Genomic DNA, 12635 nt, shown 5'->3' with positions numbered 1-12635 from the left:
TTATTTTCTTTTCTCATTATTTTTGGAAATTTACGGGAAAATTAAAAGTATGGAAAATGTAAAGCTAACACATCAAAAGCCTATATACTCTTGAGCTAGAACAAATGTTAGCATCTTGTCATATTTGCTGTATGTGAACACGCACACAGGTGCAGGGGAGTGGTAAAACTTCCACATTTATTCAACTTTTTCCAGTGTTTCAATGCTAAGAAGTTTGGTGGGTTTGTTTGTTTGTTTATTATTTTTACTTGTAGTCATTTTGTCCCACCTTGCATTAGTCCATTAGGAAGAAGATTAACACATGCCTTTAACTCACTTTCTGTTGCCATTTATTCCAGATTTTGAATGGATAAGTATCCATCTTAAATGAACTCTGAGTATTCTTTGTGGCTTTGGGTTTATATGTGTGGTGATAATATAAAATAAGATTCATTTCATCCCAAGAAAGGTATTTAGTATGTTTCCTGATGGAAAAAAACAAAGAAAACAAAAAGGAAGGGATGATGTCCCATAGGCCAGCTTCTCACAGAGTAAAAGAAAGGGGAAAGGAGAATTAATAACCCTGTCTTGAGTCCCAGGGATTATTTTCATATTTTGTGGTAAAAGTGTGAACTTTGGTTTAGCATTTACAAATGACTCTGTGAAATTTATCACCACTCTTTCTTATGAAGTGATCACCATAATCTCTTATTACTGGTCATTTACACTAAGATTAAAACCACTTGAACTAATATATTTTTCTCTTATTTTATTGTAGCTTTTTAAAAATGTAGCAGGAAATGTTCAGAAGGAAATGGAGGCTCTATTTTAAACTTAAAAAACGGTACTTGTGGGTTAACCTTTCTGTGATCCCACAAGTAACTGGATCTCCTCATCGAGGAGCAAAGCCACAGCTTTGGTGTGTGTAGCAGGTGTAGTGGATAGGTAGGCACGTGGGGATAAGTTAAATTACTTGCTTAAGTTTCAAGAGTAAACCACACCTAATTTCCTTGTAGGTGTAAGACATGAAAGAGAAGAAAGGAGACAGAAGGGACCAGGTAGGGCACATTTATGTCTACAGGTCATGTGTTTGCATAACGCCTTTAGGCAATGCCTGTTCCTACATCCTCACTGTCAACATTAGCGTCTTAATTCTCAGTATCCTCTGTGAGTTCAAACTCATGATCAGTGCTGGTGGACTTGAGAAATAGGCTGGAGGGCCTTCCCAGGTGGTGCTCCTGGTAAAGAACCCACCTGCCAATGCAGGAGAATTAAGAGATGCAGGTTCAATCCCTCAGTCAAGAAGATCCCCTGGAGGAGGACATGGCCACCCACTCCAGTATTCTTGCCTGCAGAATCCCATGCACAGAGGAGCCTGGCAGGCTGCAGTCCATAGGGTAGCAAAGAGTCAGACATGACTGAAATGACTCAGTACATATGTATGTACAGACTGTAAAGGATTAGAAAAAGTAAGAATAGAGGGAGGGGAAATGAAGAGGGAAAGAAAATAACAGGGCCTTACAAAAAAGGTGTTCAATTACATATTTGATTTAGAGTGAAAGAACAGACAGCAGATAAAATGAATAAAAAGCAAAAACAAAGTATTTGTATGATAATAGGGAAGTATTTGTGTTTTTCAACAGTTCCCTTGCTTAATGGAGTCAATATTATACATATTGTTGATTGTCTTTTTTTTTCCCCTCTCAATGAGATCTCAGAACTTGAAGCTGACAAATTGAGGCTTGAGGCTAACAAATGGCAATATCTTGTGATGTAAAAGAGAATGGCAAATCATTCACTTTATCTTTGTGTATACCCCACTGTATGGTAGATAACCAGTAAATTTTGGTTCAATGACAAATACATACCTGCATAAATATCAAGTTAGAAGTTTTCCAGGATATCCAAATTCTCTATAGACAAGTTAGAAGCATGGGAGTAGCACTTATTTAAGAAATGAGGCATAGTTATGGATAATGTCCTAAGAAATTATCCTTAAAGCCATGATAGTAAAGAAGTTCACTGAAATATCCTGCACAAGGTGGCTGCCAGCAGCCTTCATTTTCTTGACTTCAAAACCAGAAAGCAAGAGAAACGGTTTCTTTCCCCAAAGTATTGTGCCTCACTGTGTGTGTGTGTGTGTGTGCGTGCACACATGCGGGTTGCCATTTCCTCCTCCAGGGGATCTTCCCAACCCAGGGATTGAACCCACATCTCCCTTTTCTGCTGTGTTGCAGGCAGATTCTTTACCAGCTGAGCCTCACTGTTTTTCATTAAATCTCATGTTCATTCTTGAACCAGATCAAACTCCAGTGAGACTCAAAGCTGAAAATCTAGAAAGTTCAGCAGGTTCCTAGCCCTACGAGTCTACTTTGTAGAAAACCAGTTATCAAATTCTGCCATTGCTAAAATATAGCTGCAGCTGGGTCAGCACCTGACTCAACTGCACAGTCTCTTGAATTTCAGTCGTAGTGTGTCTCTTCCCTCCTTCCTCAGTGTGCTCCTGAGTCTGATCCCCCTTTCTTCCTGTTTCAGGTTCCCAGATGTTTGCCTGGCCGTTCATTCACTATATCTGGGCCATTTTCCCAAGATCTCAGTCCCTACCTTTATCTTTACTTGCCCAGGAATTCTAGGTGTCTTGTTCTCTCTACCTGAGCAAAAAAGAATAGAATTTGTATGACAGTAGGAAAATGTTCATGTGTTCAGCAGCATACACAGTAACACAAAGGCTGTCAACATTTCGATTTTTTTAATGTAAAAATGCAAGTCTAGAATTTTTTCTTACATCCCCTCCTCACTCTAGCAATAAATACTTCTAGTTGTGTAATGTTAGGGAATTAAGAAAAACCTTCCACCAACACTGCGTTCTTTGAGAAGAGGTAGGCACTTTCTGAGGAATACATAGTAAATTTTGTCATTCCAGTTCTACTCTTTTTTTAAGGCAAAACCACAGAAACTAATTTAGACAGTATAGTATCAGTATTTTGAGATCATTGCTACATATTAGAAATAACTAGTAAGGTTCAAATTCTGTATATATGTATGAAGTTACTTCTACAAAGAAAATTTTATGTACTTACAAATATCTTTGTATAAATGAAAAGTGCTGTAGAGAGAGTGAGAAAGGCAATATTCATCTGTATGCTCCAGACAAAATGTTGTCAAGCCCGTTCTTAGACTTTCAGGGATAAATATCAGCCCTTCCTTTTGATAGTCTTTTTTTTTTTTGGTAGATGATTACCTTTGCTTTAATAAAGTTGTCCTTTGTGTCTGTCTTAGTTCTTTTGCTTTAATTTTGACCACTCTCTCCAAGTGATGTTTTGGGGATGATTAGAAATGAGTACATCTGAAGGAGTACTCTGCAGGTTTCTCACTATCATAGGAAGAGATTACAAATTAAAAAAGGGACTATGCATTTAAAGTGGATAACCGACAAGGATGTACTGAATAGCACAGGACCTCTGCTCAATTTTATGTGGCACCCTGGCTGTTTGAGGGAAAATGGATACATGTATATGTATGACTGAGTCCCGTTGCTGTTCACGTGAAACCATCACAACATTGTTTGTAATTGACTACACGCTAATACAAAATAAAGAGTTAAAAAAAGAGAGAATAGGCTAGAAACCAAATTCTGTGGTTTTGGATTAGAACTAGAGGTATCAGTATGAATTCATTTAATGTATTTACTGATACAGAAATATTGATGGTGTGTATACATGTGCAGTAAACATACATATACTTCTTAGCCCACTCTGCTGAGAGGCTCTAGGAGCAGTGACACCTTAGCAGCAATGAGCGTACCTACCACCCAGATTTTGGTTTCTAGCTACCGTTCTTTAGCAAAAGAAATCAAAACTCTGCAGAAATGACTAATGCTAGAGATGGGATGGGGAAAAAAATACTATTGAGCCTGAAACATCTTGTGGCCAGAAAATAAAGAAGTTATCAAAAAATGATAGGGATATATCAGAATGACATGGGAATCAACTTGAAGGGATTCCCAATGGCCAAAAATTTAAGCAACAAAGTAAAATAATGAAAGTATTAGATTAGTGCTCATAAAATTGATACTCATGAATCCATACTGGTATAAATAAATAATTGAACTAATAAAGAGGATAGAAGGGACAGCTCTTTTTACTGTAGAATGAAAGTGAAAGTGAAGTCGCTCAGTTGTGTCTGACTCTTTGCGACCCCATGGATTGTAGCCTACCTGGCTTCTCTGTCCATGGGATTTTCAGGCAAGAGTACTGGAGTGGGTTGCTATTTCCTTCTCCAGGAGATGTTCCCGACCCAGGGATTGAACCTGGGTCTCCCGCATTGTAGGCAGACGCTTTACCATCTAAGCCACCAGGGAATTAGCTAATAAATGTAGAAGAATAAGAGAAATTGAAGATTAACATTACCAGACCCCACAGTGATAACTGTTGCAAGCAAGCACCATTGATGAATGCTACTAACTTAGTGACTGAAAGTTTGATGTAAAAGAGGATACATGGATAATCTCCAGATACCTCTCCACAAGATAATTATTATTTACATATGGAAAAACAACAGTGGTGAAACCTGATAGACACCACTTTAGCTATGTTATGAAGATTAATATTACCAGCAGGTAGTAAAACATCAGTATCGCTCCACTATGATGCGCTGAGAAAGATATCACTTCTCTTGTATTCTTGCCAAAAATGCATAACCTCATTCTAATGAGAAAACACCAGGTAAATCCAAATTGAGAGATATTCTGCAAGATAATGGCCTGGACTGTTTAAGAGAATCAAGGTCATGAAAGACAAAAAAAAACTAGAGGATCTGTCACTAATTAAAGAAAACTAAGGATTCTAGATTGGATCCTGGATCAGAAGAAGGACTTTAGAAGAATAGAGTGATATAGAAATTGATAAGTGTTAGAAACATATCTAAGAGTGAGCCCTCAAAGTGGGCCCCAGATTTATCCAATCCGGGTGCCTGATAAGAATGATAAAGACTAAGATTTAAAAACCTAGAAGACCTTTAACACTTCCTGTGTGAGGGACCAATAGAGCATTCACATTAAGATTGTTGTTGTTAGTTGCTCAGTTGTGTCCGACTCTTTGTGATGACCCCCTGGACTGTAGTCTGCCAGGCTCCTCTGTCCATGGAATTCTCCACCAGATAATGGGATATTTCATTGTAGGGTAGTATGAAGATCAATGTATTCATATTTGAGAATAATGGGTATTGTAATTCTGACATTCCTTTAATGCTCATTTGCTAGATGATTGTACTCAATTAAGCCCTACCTTTATAATCCCATTATGACAAATTTCTGAATAAGAAATTGATATGTTTCATTTAGCAAGTACTTACTGTTGAGAATTAAATATTTTAGGAAATATAATGCAGGTAAATCAGAAGTCATTCTATCTCTCTGTTAATAAAGATGATTGTTGATTCTTGTGTATTCAAGGGCCTGTTCTGAATTTTTTAATTTACTGTTCTATTTTTTTTAAGCGAAGTATAGAAAATTATGTAAGTGAAACAGAAGTCTTATTGCCACAATACATTTGATGAACAAATTTAAGAAATTGATTTCCACTGTCACGATTTTTAACAAAAGTCTTTAACCCTAACATTCTTGTGAATATGATTGTCTTCCGTGGAAGATTAGAAGTTGCATGGTGTGTCTTATTTCTAAAGTAGGAACATACAACATATATGCAGTTTTCAAGTCTCCACAGAATTAAAAAAGCCAGTGTGGGTATTGTACTTTGAAACATGTATACTGTGGGTCTAAGGTGTTTTTTAATCTTTCATCTCTTTTAAGGATCAAATATCATTAGAAAAATAAGCCATAGACATTACAAATGTGGTCTGGTGAAATTCAATATTCACAATGACAATTCAGAATATGGACTCCTTAGGGGAAAGTTAACCCACCACTCTGACTTTTCATCCAAATATCTTAAAGTGTGCCATTGGTTTTATGAAAAGGTTTTGATCTACACTTCTAGTTAAGTTCAAAAGAAAAGCTTCATTTTAAAGTGTATTCCTTTTCTGGATATATTTACTTTGAACTATAGCATATAGTTTTTCCCATAAATCTAACCTGCCACTATCTGTTTTTAAAACTTTGTAAACTTCAAGTGGTTATGATGTGTGAAGTTTGGATTAAACTAAATTTTTTAGAAAACACATGTTATATATTTTGATTGTTTTGAATTTTAACATGGGCCAGTCAAAAACTTGAGTGTCTAGCAAAGTAATATACTGTACTCTGTTACTCTAAGAAATCACAGAAAATTGCCCTCTCCCATCATGTTAACAATAGACAAATGAAGCAGCTGTTCTCATTCTTAATGTAGTTGTTTGAAAAACTTGCACAGTTTAATGAAAATGTCTCTACTCATAAAACTTAAAATGCTCACACATGGAAAAAGTCATAATGTTTTGGCAAATATTGCTTTGTTAGGAATGTGAATAAGGTATACCTGCTTCATAGCTAGAATTCTATATAAATGGCATGAAGCTGTGGGGAAAAGCCAACTGAAAAGAAAACTCTGACAAAGGATGAGTTGACACTCTTAAAAAATACAGATAATTCTTGCCCAATCATACTTTTTTTCTTGACAAGGAAGACTTACATTATCTACCTCTCTCCATCTCTTCTTTTTTTTTACCCTCTAGGTGTGATTCTTGGGTCATCTTTTCTACTCAGCGTAAATGATTTTCTCCTTAAAACGTGTCTCAAAGAAAGAAGTCGGATTCTAATAGGACCGTGTTGTGCTACTGCCAGTTTGGAAGCTAAGTGGTGTAAACACAGTGGCGATCCAGGCCCAGAACAGTCCATACCAAAAATATCCATTGATTTAAGAGGAGGTCTGCTACAGGTCTGTGGGGATTGGCCCCATTTTTTCCCACAAGTTTTAAACTAGCCTTTGTTCATTTTTTTGAACTGTTTCATTAAATTTTAAACTTAGTGTGGTGAGAAAGGGTATTGTCGGATTGGTGTCTTACTAAACTTTTTTAACAGCTTTATTAAAACATAATTCACAAACCATACAATTCACCTAATTAGAGTATAGCATTCAGTGATTTTTTTAATGTATTCACAGAGTCACGTGGTCATCACAACAATCCATTTTAAAATATTCTCACACACCTACTTGCAAAACCCTTCAACCATTCACACTCCCCATCATCCTCTGATCCCCTCCCCAGAACTAGGAGACCACTATTTTCTGTCTCTGACTCTTCTGGACATTTCATATAAATGGAATCATATGAAATGCGGTCTTTTGTGAATAGCTTCTTTCACTTAGCATAATGTTTTCAAGGTTCATTCATGTTTCTGCAGGTGCCAGTACTTTATTCTTTTTACAACCAAATAATACTCCACTGTATTGATGTACCTCATTTTATTTATCCATTCAGCAGTTGATGGACGTTTAGTTTCCATCCACTTTTGGCTATTATGAATAATGCTGCTATAAATATTTGTGTATAAGTATTGTGAGGACATGTTTGGAATTGCTGAATCAATAAACTTTTTCCTAATGTGTAGACTTTTCTACTATAAAGTAGTCAGCCTGTCTCAGGCAGTGTCATCAGTAATACATGAGCCATTTCCTAATGACATGTTGTTTAGCTGTTATGCTGTCTGATGACTAACATGACATACAACTTCACACTGCAGTGTTTTATGCATTTGATTTGCAGCCAAGTGCAGAATATGTGAGGTTATCCAATTTATTTCTTGATAATTTTCTATTTGGATAGAATTTGAAGGTTTTTTTGGTATGATTTGATGTCCCCCAAATGTGACACAGATCTAAAGAGCTTGAGAAATTCAGAGTTATAGAAAGTGGAAATGACTAATTTGTTAATAGTTGAGGCATATTAAATATGGATTTCTTGTTTTAATCTATAAGCTGTCTTGCCTCCACTGTTTCACCAGTTTTCTTACTGACACAGAGCTCGATGTGGGCAGAGCCTAATAACTTACTGCTTTATATTGGCCTGGAGATTTTTAGTATCTGTTATAAATCTTCATATATTTACTAAGCTTGTGCTTATGTGTTGTTTTGTCAAGAATATTAATTGCATTACCATTTTTCCAAGGAAGCAAAGTAAATCCACATTAAAAACAAGAATAAAAGCAAAACAAAGTATATAATCTCTATATTATAAAGCCTCTTGACATTTTAAGAGCTGGAGCATGGTATTTGACTCGCCAACTTGACTTTTCACCTATCACTATTTTTTTCAGATTCAATACAAATAAGATTGATGAGGGAAAAATAGACTTAGTATCATATCTCTTACCTTCATTTCTGAGATGCCTTAATTCCAGAGGTAGGACTTAAACTTAGGGTTTAAAACTTGCCCACAAAGCATAGGCTTATTCTTTTCTACCTTTGTATATTCTTTTCTTCTTTTCTGTATTACCTGGTTCTCTAGAAAATTACAGTTGTAATGCTTTCACCTGAAATATTTGGAGAAATTCAACTTTATTAAATGTTTAAGTCCTCTGACATTAATCATTATTCCCCACTGGTCATCCTTCTGTTATAGACAGTCTTCACTTGCAGAAAAAGGGAAGGTGATCCTCTCTGTTAGATGAAGTAGCAAGAGTTTGTTCTGAAACTCTACTGTAGCTCCTGTGCAGCTGGTTCTCAAGGGCTGTGTTGGTTGGTACTTTCTCACTAAACACTGAAATTGGGAGCCTTTTAAGTTCAAGCTCATTGAGCATCTTCCTTCTCTTTTTCTCTGAAAGTCAAAGTACAAAGAAAGGAACCCTAATAGCAGGATGTGTTCATGTAATCTCATGACAAAATAGAAGCTATTCTACAAACCTGTTATTATTAACATTTTGACCTGAAAGGATCTTCATTGCTTCTCTCATACTGTATTCAGTGTTCTTTTCCCACTTAACTAAGTTAATTCATAAACATTACCTCTCATCTACATAATTTTATTATCAATTCAGCATTTAAAATTGATTGCTACCCACACATTATAGGATTTGCTTGATTTTCTTGTTTCTATGTATTTCCCCAATAATAGAATTTCATCCCAAAAGTGAATTGCTTAAAAATTACAGGTTGGTTATTATCAGTAATTAAATGTAATTATAGTCTTGAACTAATTCAAATATGATCGTACCTAATTATCCTCATGAGATATTTGTATTTAAAGCCAGTAAAATTTTTCATATGATTTTAAAGGTTTTCTGGGGTCAAGAACATTTGAATTGCTTAATTCTTCTACATGAATTACTCAGTGGATACCTTAACGAGGAAGGAAATTTTGAAGCGAAAGTTTCTGAAGCAGTTCCACAAATGCCATCTCCTTTGGAAAAAAATCAGATATTTAAAAGTGAACAAAGTTCAGATGACCTACGGACAGGTCTATTTCAGTATATACGGGATGCTGGTAAGTAGCGATAGCCTCACTATGACTGTGTGTTTACCTCCATATTAGGTAAATGATAACAGTTCAACATCACTTGAAAACTAAGTGCATAGAATACCTGCAGTACCAAAACAGTACTTTGCCTTTCAGTCTCTCTTAAGGGAAGATTCTTGATTTGTTCCTCTCTTAAACCATGTAAACATGATCAGACAGCTTCTTTATATTCTTTTCTTTTATATTCATAATTTTTTCTTGCTGTAATGAACCAACATGTCCCACTTCAGAAACATACAATTAATTATACTTTCATTTAACAGAACCTTTGAAAATGCCTGGTGTCTATGAAGTCTTGTTTTACAATGAAACCGAAGATAGCCCAGGGATGATGCTATGGAGATACCCAGAACCTAGAGTGCTCACCCTTGTACGCATAACTCCTGTGCCCTTCAACACCACCGAGGATCCAGACATTAGCACAGCAGACCTTGGTGACATGCTGCAGGTTTGGAATGATTCTTCATTTCAAAATAAAAACACTGTGGGAAGGTGCTGATCAGATACTTGGAAAAATATTGGGAGCATACCTATCTTTTCCGCCAGTTGTCTCAGAGAAATATACATGTATGTGCACATACAAACATACATATGTACACATACACACAAGACACATGCACACTAGAAATGTTAAAATAAGGGAATGAAGTTATTCAGATTCATGGTACATAGCAGTTTTGAGAGTTCTTGGCTCTCCTCTTTGACCTGTAGCCTACATGGTCTCCAGCTGTAATGGGACAAGCAGTGTCACTGCGTTCACCACACAGTTTCTTTTTCTTTTATTTTAAGGTTTATTCTTTTATGGATGGGGTGGATCTTCACTGTGGCACAGGCTTTTCTCTCGTTGCGGTGTGTGGGAGCTGCTCTTCATTGCAGTGTGCGGGCTTCTCATTGCGGGGGCTTTTCCTGTCGCAGAGTACATATAGAGCGCATGGGCTAAGTAGCTGTGGTTCCCAGGCCCTAGAGCACTGACTCAGTAGTTGTGGCGCTCAGGTTTAGTTGCCCCAGGGCATGTGGGATTTTCCCAGACCAGGGATCAAAGCCATGTCCCCTGCATTGGAAGTCAGATTCTTTACCACTAATCCACCAGGGAGGCCCCCACCACACATCTTCTGAATAACCTAGCACGTGCTCACACCCTTCAGCATGTTTAGAGCTGTTCTATGAAATAATATATGCCCCCATAAGGCTGGAAAGGGTGACAATTTTCATTTCATTTCCAGAGTTGAAAATGGTCCTGGACCAGTGGTAGGCTTGTAGGAAAGCCATCTAATGAGTGATTATATTCCCTATGATTCTGTGCAAAGTTTGTTGTCCATCATTTCCTCGAGTGCAGATATCACTGTATTATTATTCTACTTATTAATTCTACAGACCTGAATTTCTCCTAAAATTTGTTTTTCTCCTAGTCTTCCACCTGTTGCTCAATCACACAGTCATTCACTTGAAGGCATTCCTGATTGCTCTTTTTCTCTAACTTCCCACATCAACATGTCCTGTCAGCTCTACCTCCAAATATGTCCCTATTCCATCTACTTCTCTGTGTTTCTACTGGTACAATTTGAGTCCAAGCCACCATCTTCTATCCCCTAATACAGTAGCTTCCTAACTGGTCTCTGTGAACCCATCCTTGACTCCCTGCAATGCACTTTTCAAATAGCAACCACAGTGATCTTTTAAAAATGTAGATGAGATTACCTCACTCCCCTAACTTGAAACCTTCCTCTGATACTGAGAACAGAATTCAGTATCTTACTCTGGCCCACAAGGACCTATCGTCTCTGCACTGCCCACCTCTCTGGTATGTCCTGATCACTTATCTCCAGCCCCTCATAAATAAATATAAACCAGTTTGTTTTTTTTAATGACTGATCTATATTTAAGTCAGAATAATAATACAAATCAGAGGAGTCCACACTACCTATTATAGGCTTATTTAATTCTTATTTAGATTCTTGATTATAATATAATCAGATGTTCACCTTCTGAATTGATAACAATGAAATGTGTCATTTTGTCAAATAAACCAGAGTGTGCAGAACTATCCAATTTGCCACAATGTCAACTGTCTCTACTTTCATTTTTTTCCCTTGTGATGAAGACTTCTAAGATCTGTCCTCGTAGCAACTCTACTTTGATTCTTAAATGTTCACATTTGCTTCCCCATCTGTCAGAGTCATATTCATGATTATCTTCTCTACCAGTATTCTTGGATTATTTTTGCTGAACAAAGTGGCATTGTCTTTGAATCCTACTGTCTTGTTCGACTAGCCTAAATGCAGAACATCTGTAGTATTTTCAGTCACAATGAAAATACTCATATATCAATGTTTCAGCATCATGTAAAGGGCTTTTTTTGTAACTGATTTTAGGGTTCAGATTTATAGTTAAAAATTATCCTAAGCCTGATAACCATTGGTAGCAAGCAGTATTACGCCAGTTGTATTAAACAGAGCATTTAAGTTAGAAAGTACATTCACTAATGACATGTTCTTCATCTTCTCACTGCCACTGGAGAGGCAGGAGAGCAGAGTGGTTATGGGAATGAACTATAGCCAGAATGCCTGGGTTCAGATTCTGGCTCTGCCATTTTCAAGCTGTGTCACCTTAGACAAGTAAAGTAGTCTCTCGACCTCAGGTTTTCTATTTTGCTTTTCTTTCATCAATAAAATAAGGCTATTAATAATGTAATGGCTATAGGAATGAATATTTATAAGACACCTAGAACAATGCCTGGCACATAGTAAATGCTATGTAAGTATGGGGACTACCAGTACTGTTACAATGATTATCGCCAAAAGTCTTTTCATCACGCAGAAGCACAGGCTAGACCAGAAAGAGCTGGGGTCTAATGGCTCTCCAGACCAGCGGAAGTAGTCTAGGCGATCTGGGACAGTCCGGGGGCCTTTACAGTAGACTTGGCGCATAAGCACCGCGTGAGGGAAGCCTGGCAGGTTTCAACAAGACGAGAGTTGGTATCAGAGAAGTCCTGCTATATTTCGTATCTTCTTGGAGAGAGAGGAACTGATGTGTGGCAGAGTTCAAAGACAAGGCTGCTGGTCTAAGAAGCAAGACAGGGTTATACCTACTGTAAGCTGAAGGGGAAGGCTAGATCCCAGTGCTGATCAAGAACACCCAAAGCTAACAGCTGAGACAGAAGAATGCTACTGAGCTCCTGGCCTAGCCTTATATTCACCTGGTGAGGA

At 37.2% G+C, this 12635-nt stretch overlaps 1 protein-coding gene across 9 annotated transcripts in view; it reads left to right on the top strand.

Annotated features, from left to right (window-relative positions):
• VPS13B (vacuolar protein sorting 13 homolog B) overlaps positions 1 to 12635 on the top strand; it is an 806600-nt gene that overhangs the window by 632920 nt on the left and 161045 nt on the right. For all 9 annotated transcript variants that reach the window (XM_027561445.1, XM_027561448.1, XM_027561447.1 and 6 more), the window contains 3 exons: positions 6649 to 6851; positions 9189 to 9396; positions 9693 to 9877. In XM_027561445.1, coding sequence (XP_027417246.1) covers positions 6649 to 6851; positions 9189 to 9396; positions 9693 to 9877 — 596 coding nt within the window. The remainder of the gene's footprint in view (positions 1 to 6648; positions 6852 to 9188; positions 9397 to 9692; positions 9878 to 12635) is intronic.

The sequence above is a fragment of the Bos indicus x Bos taurus genome, chromosome 14 (genome assembly GCF_003369695.1).
Source record: "Bos indicus x Bos taurus breed Angus x Brahman F1 hybrid chromosome 14, Bos_hybrid_MaternalHap_v2.0, whole genome shotgun sequence".
Lineage (NCBI taxonomy): Eukaryota > Metazoa > Chordata > Mammalia > Artiodactyla > Bovidae > Bos > Bos indicus x Bos taurus.
This window is presented reverse-complemented; position numbering and strand designations above follow the sequence as displayed.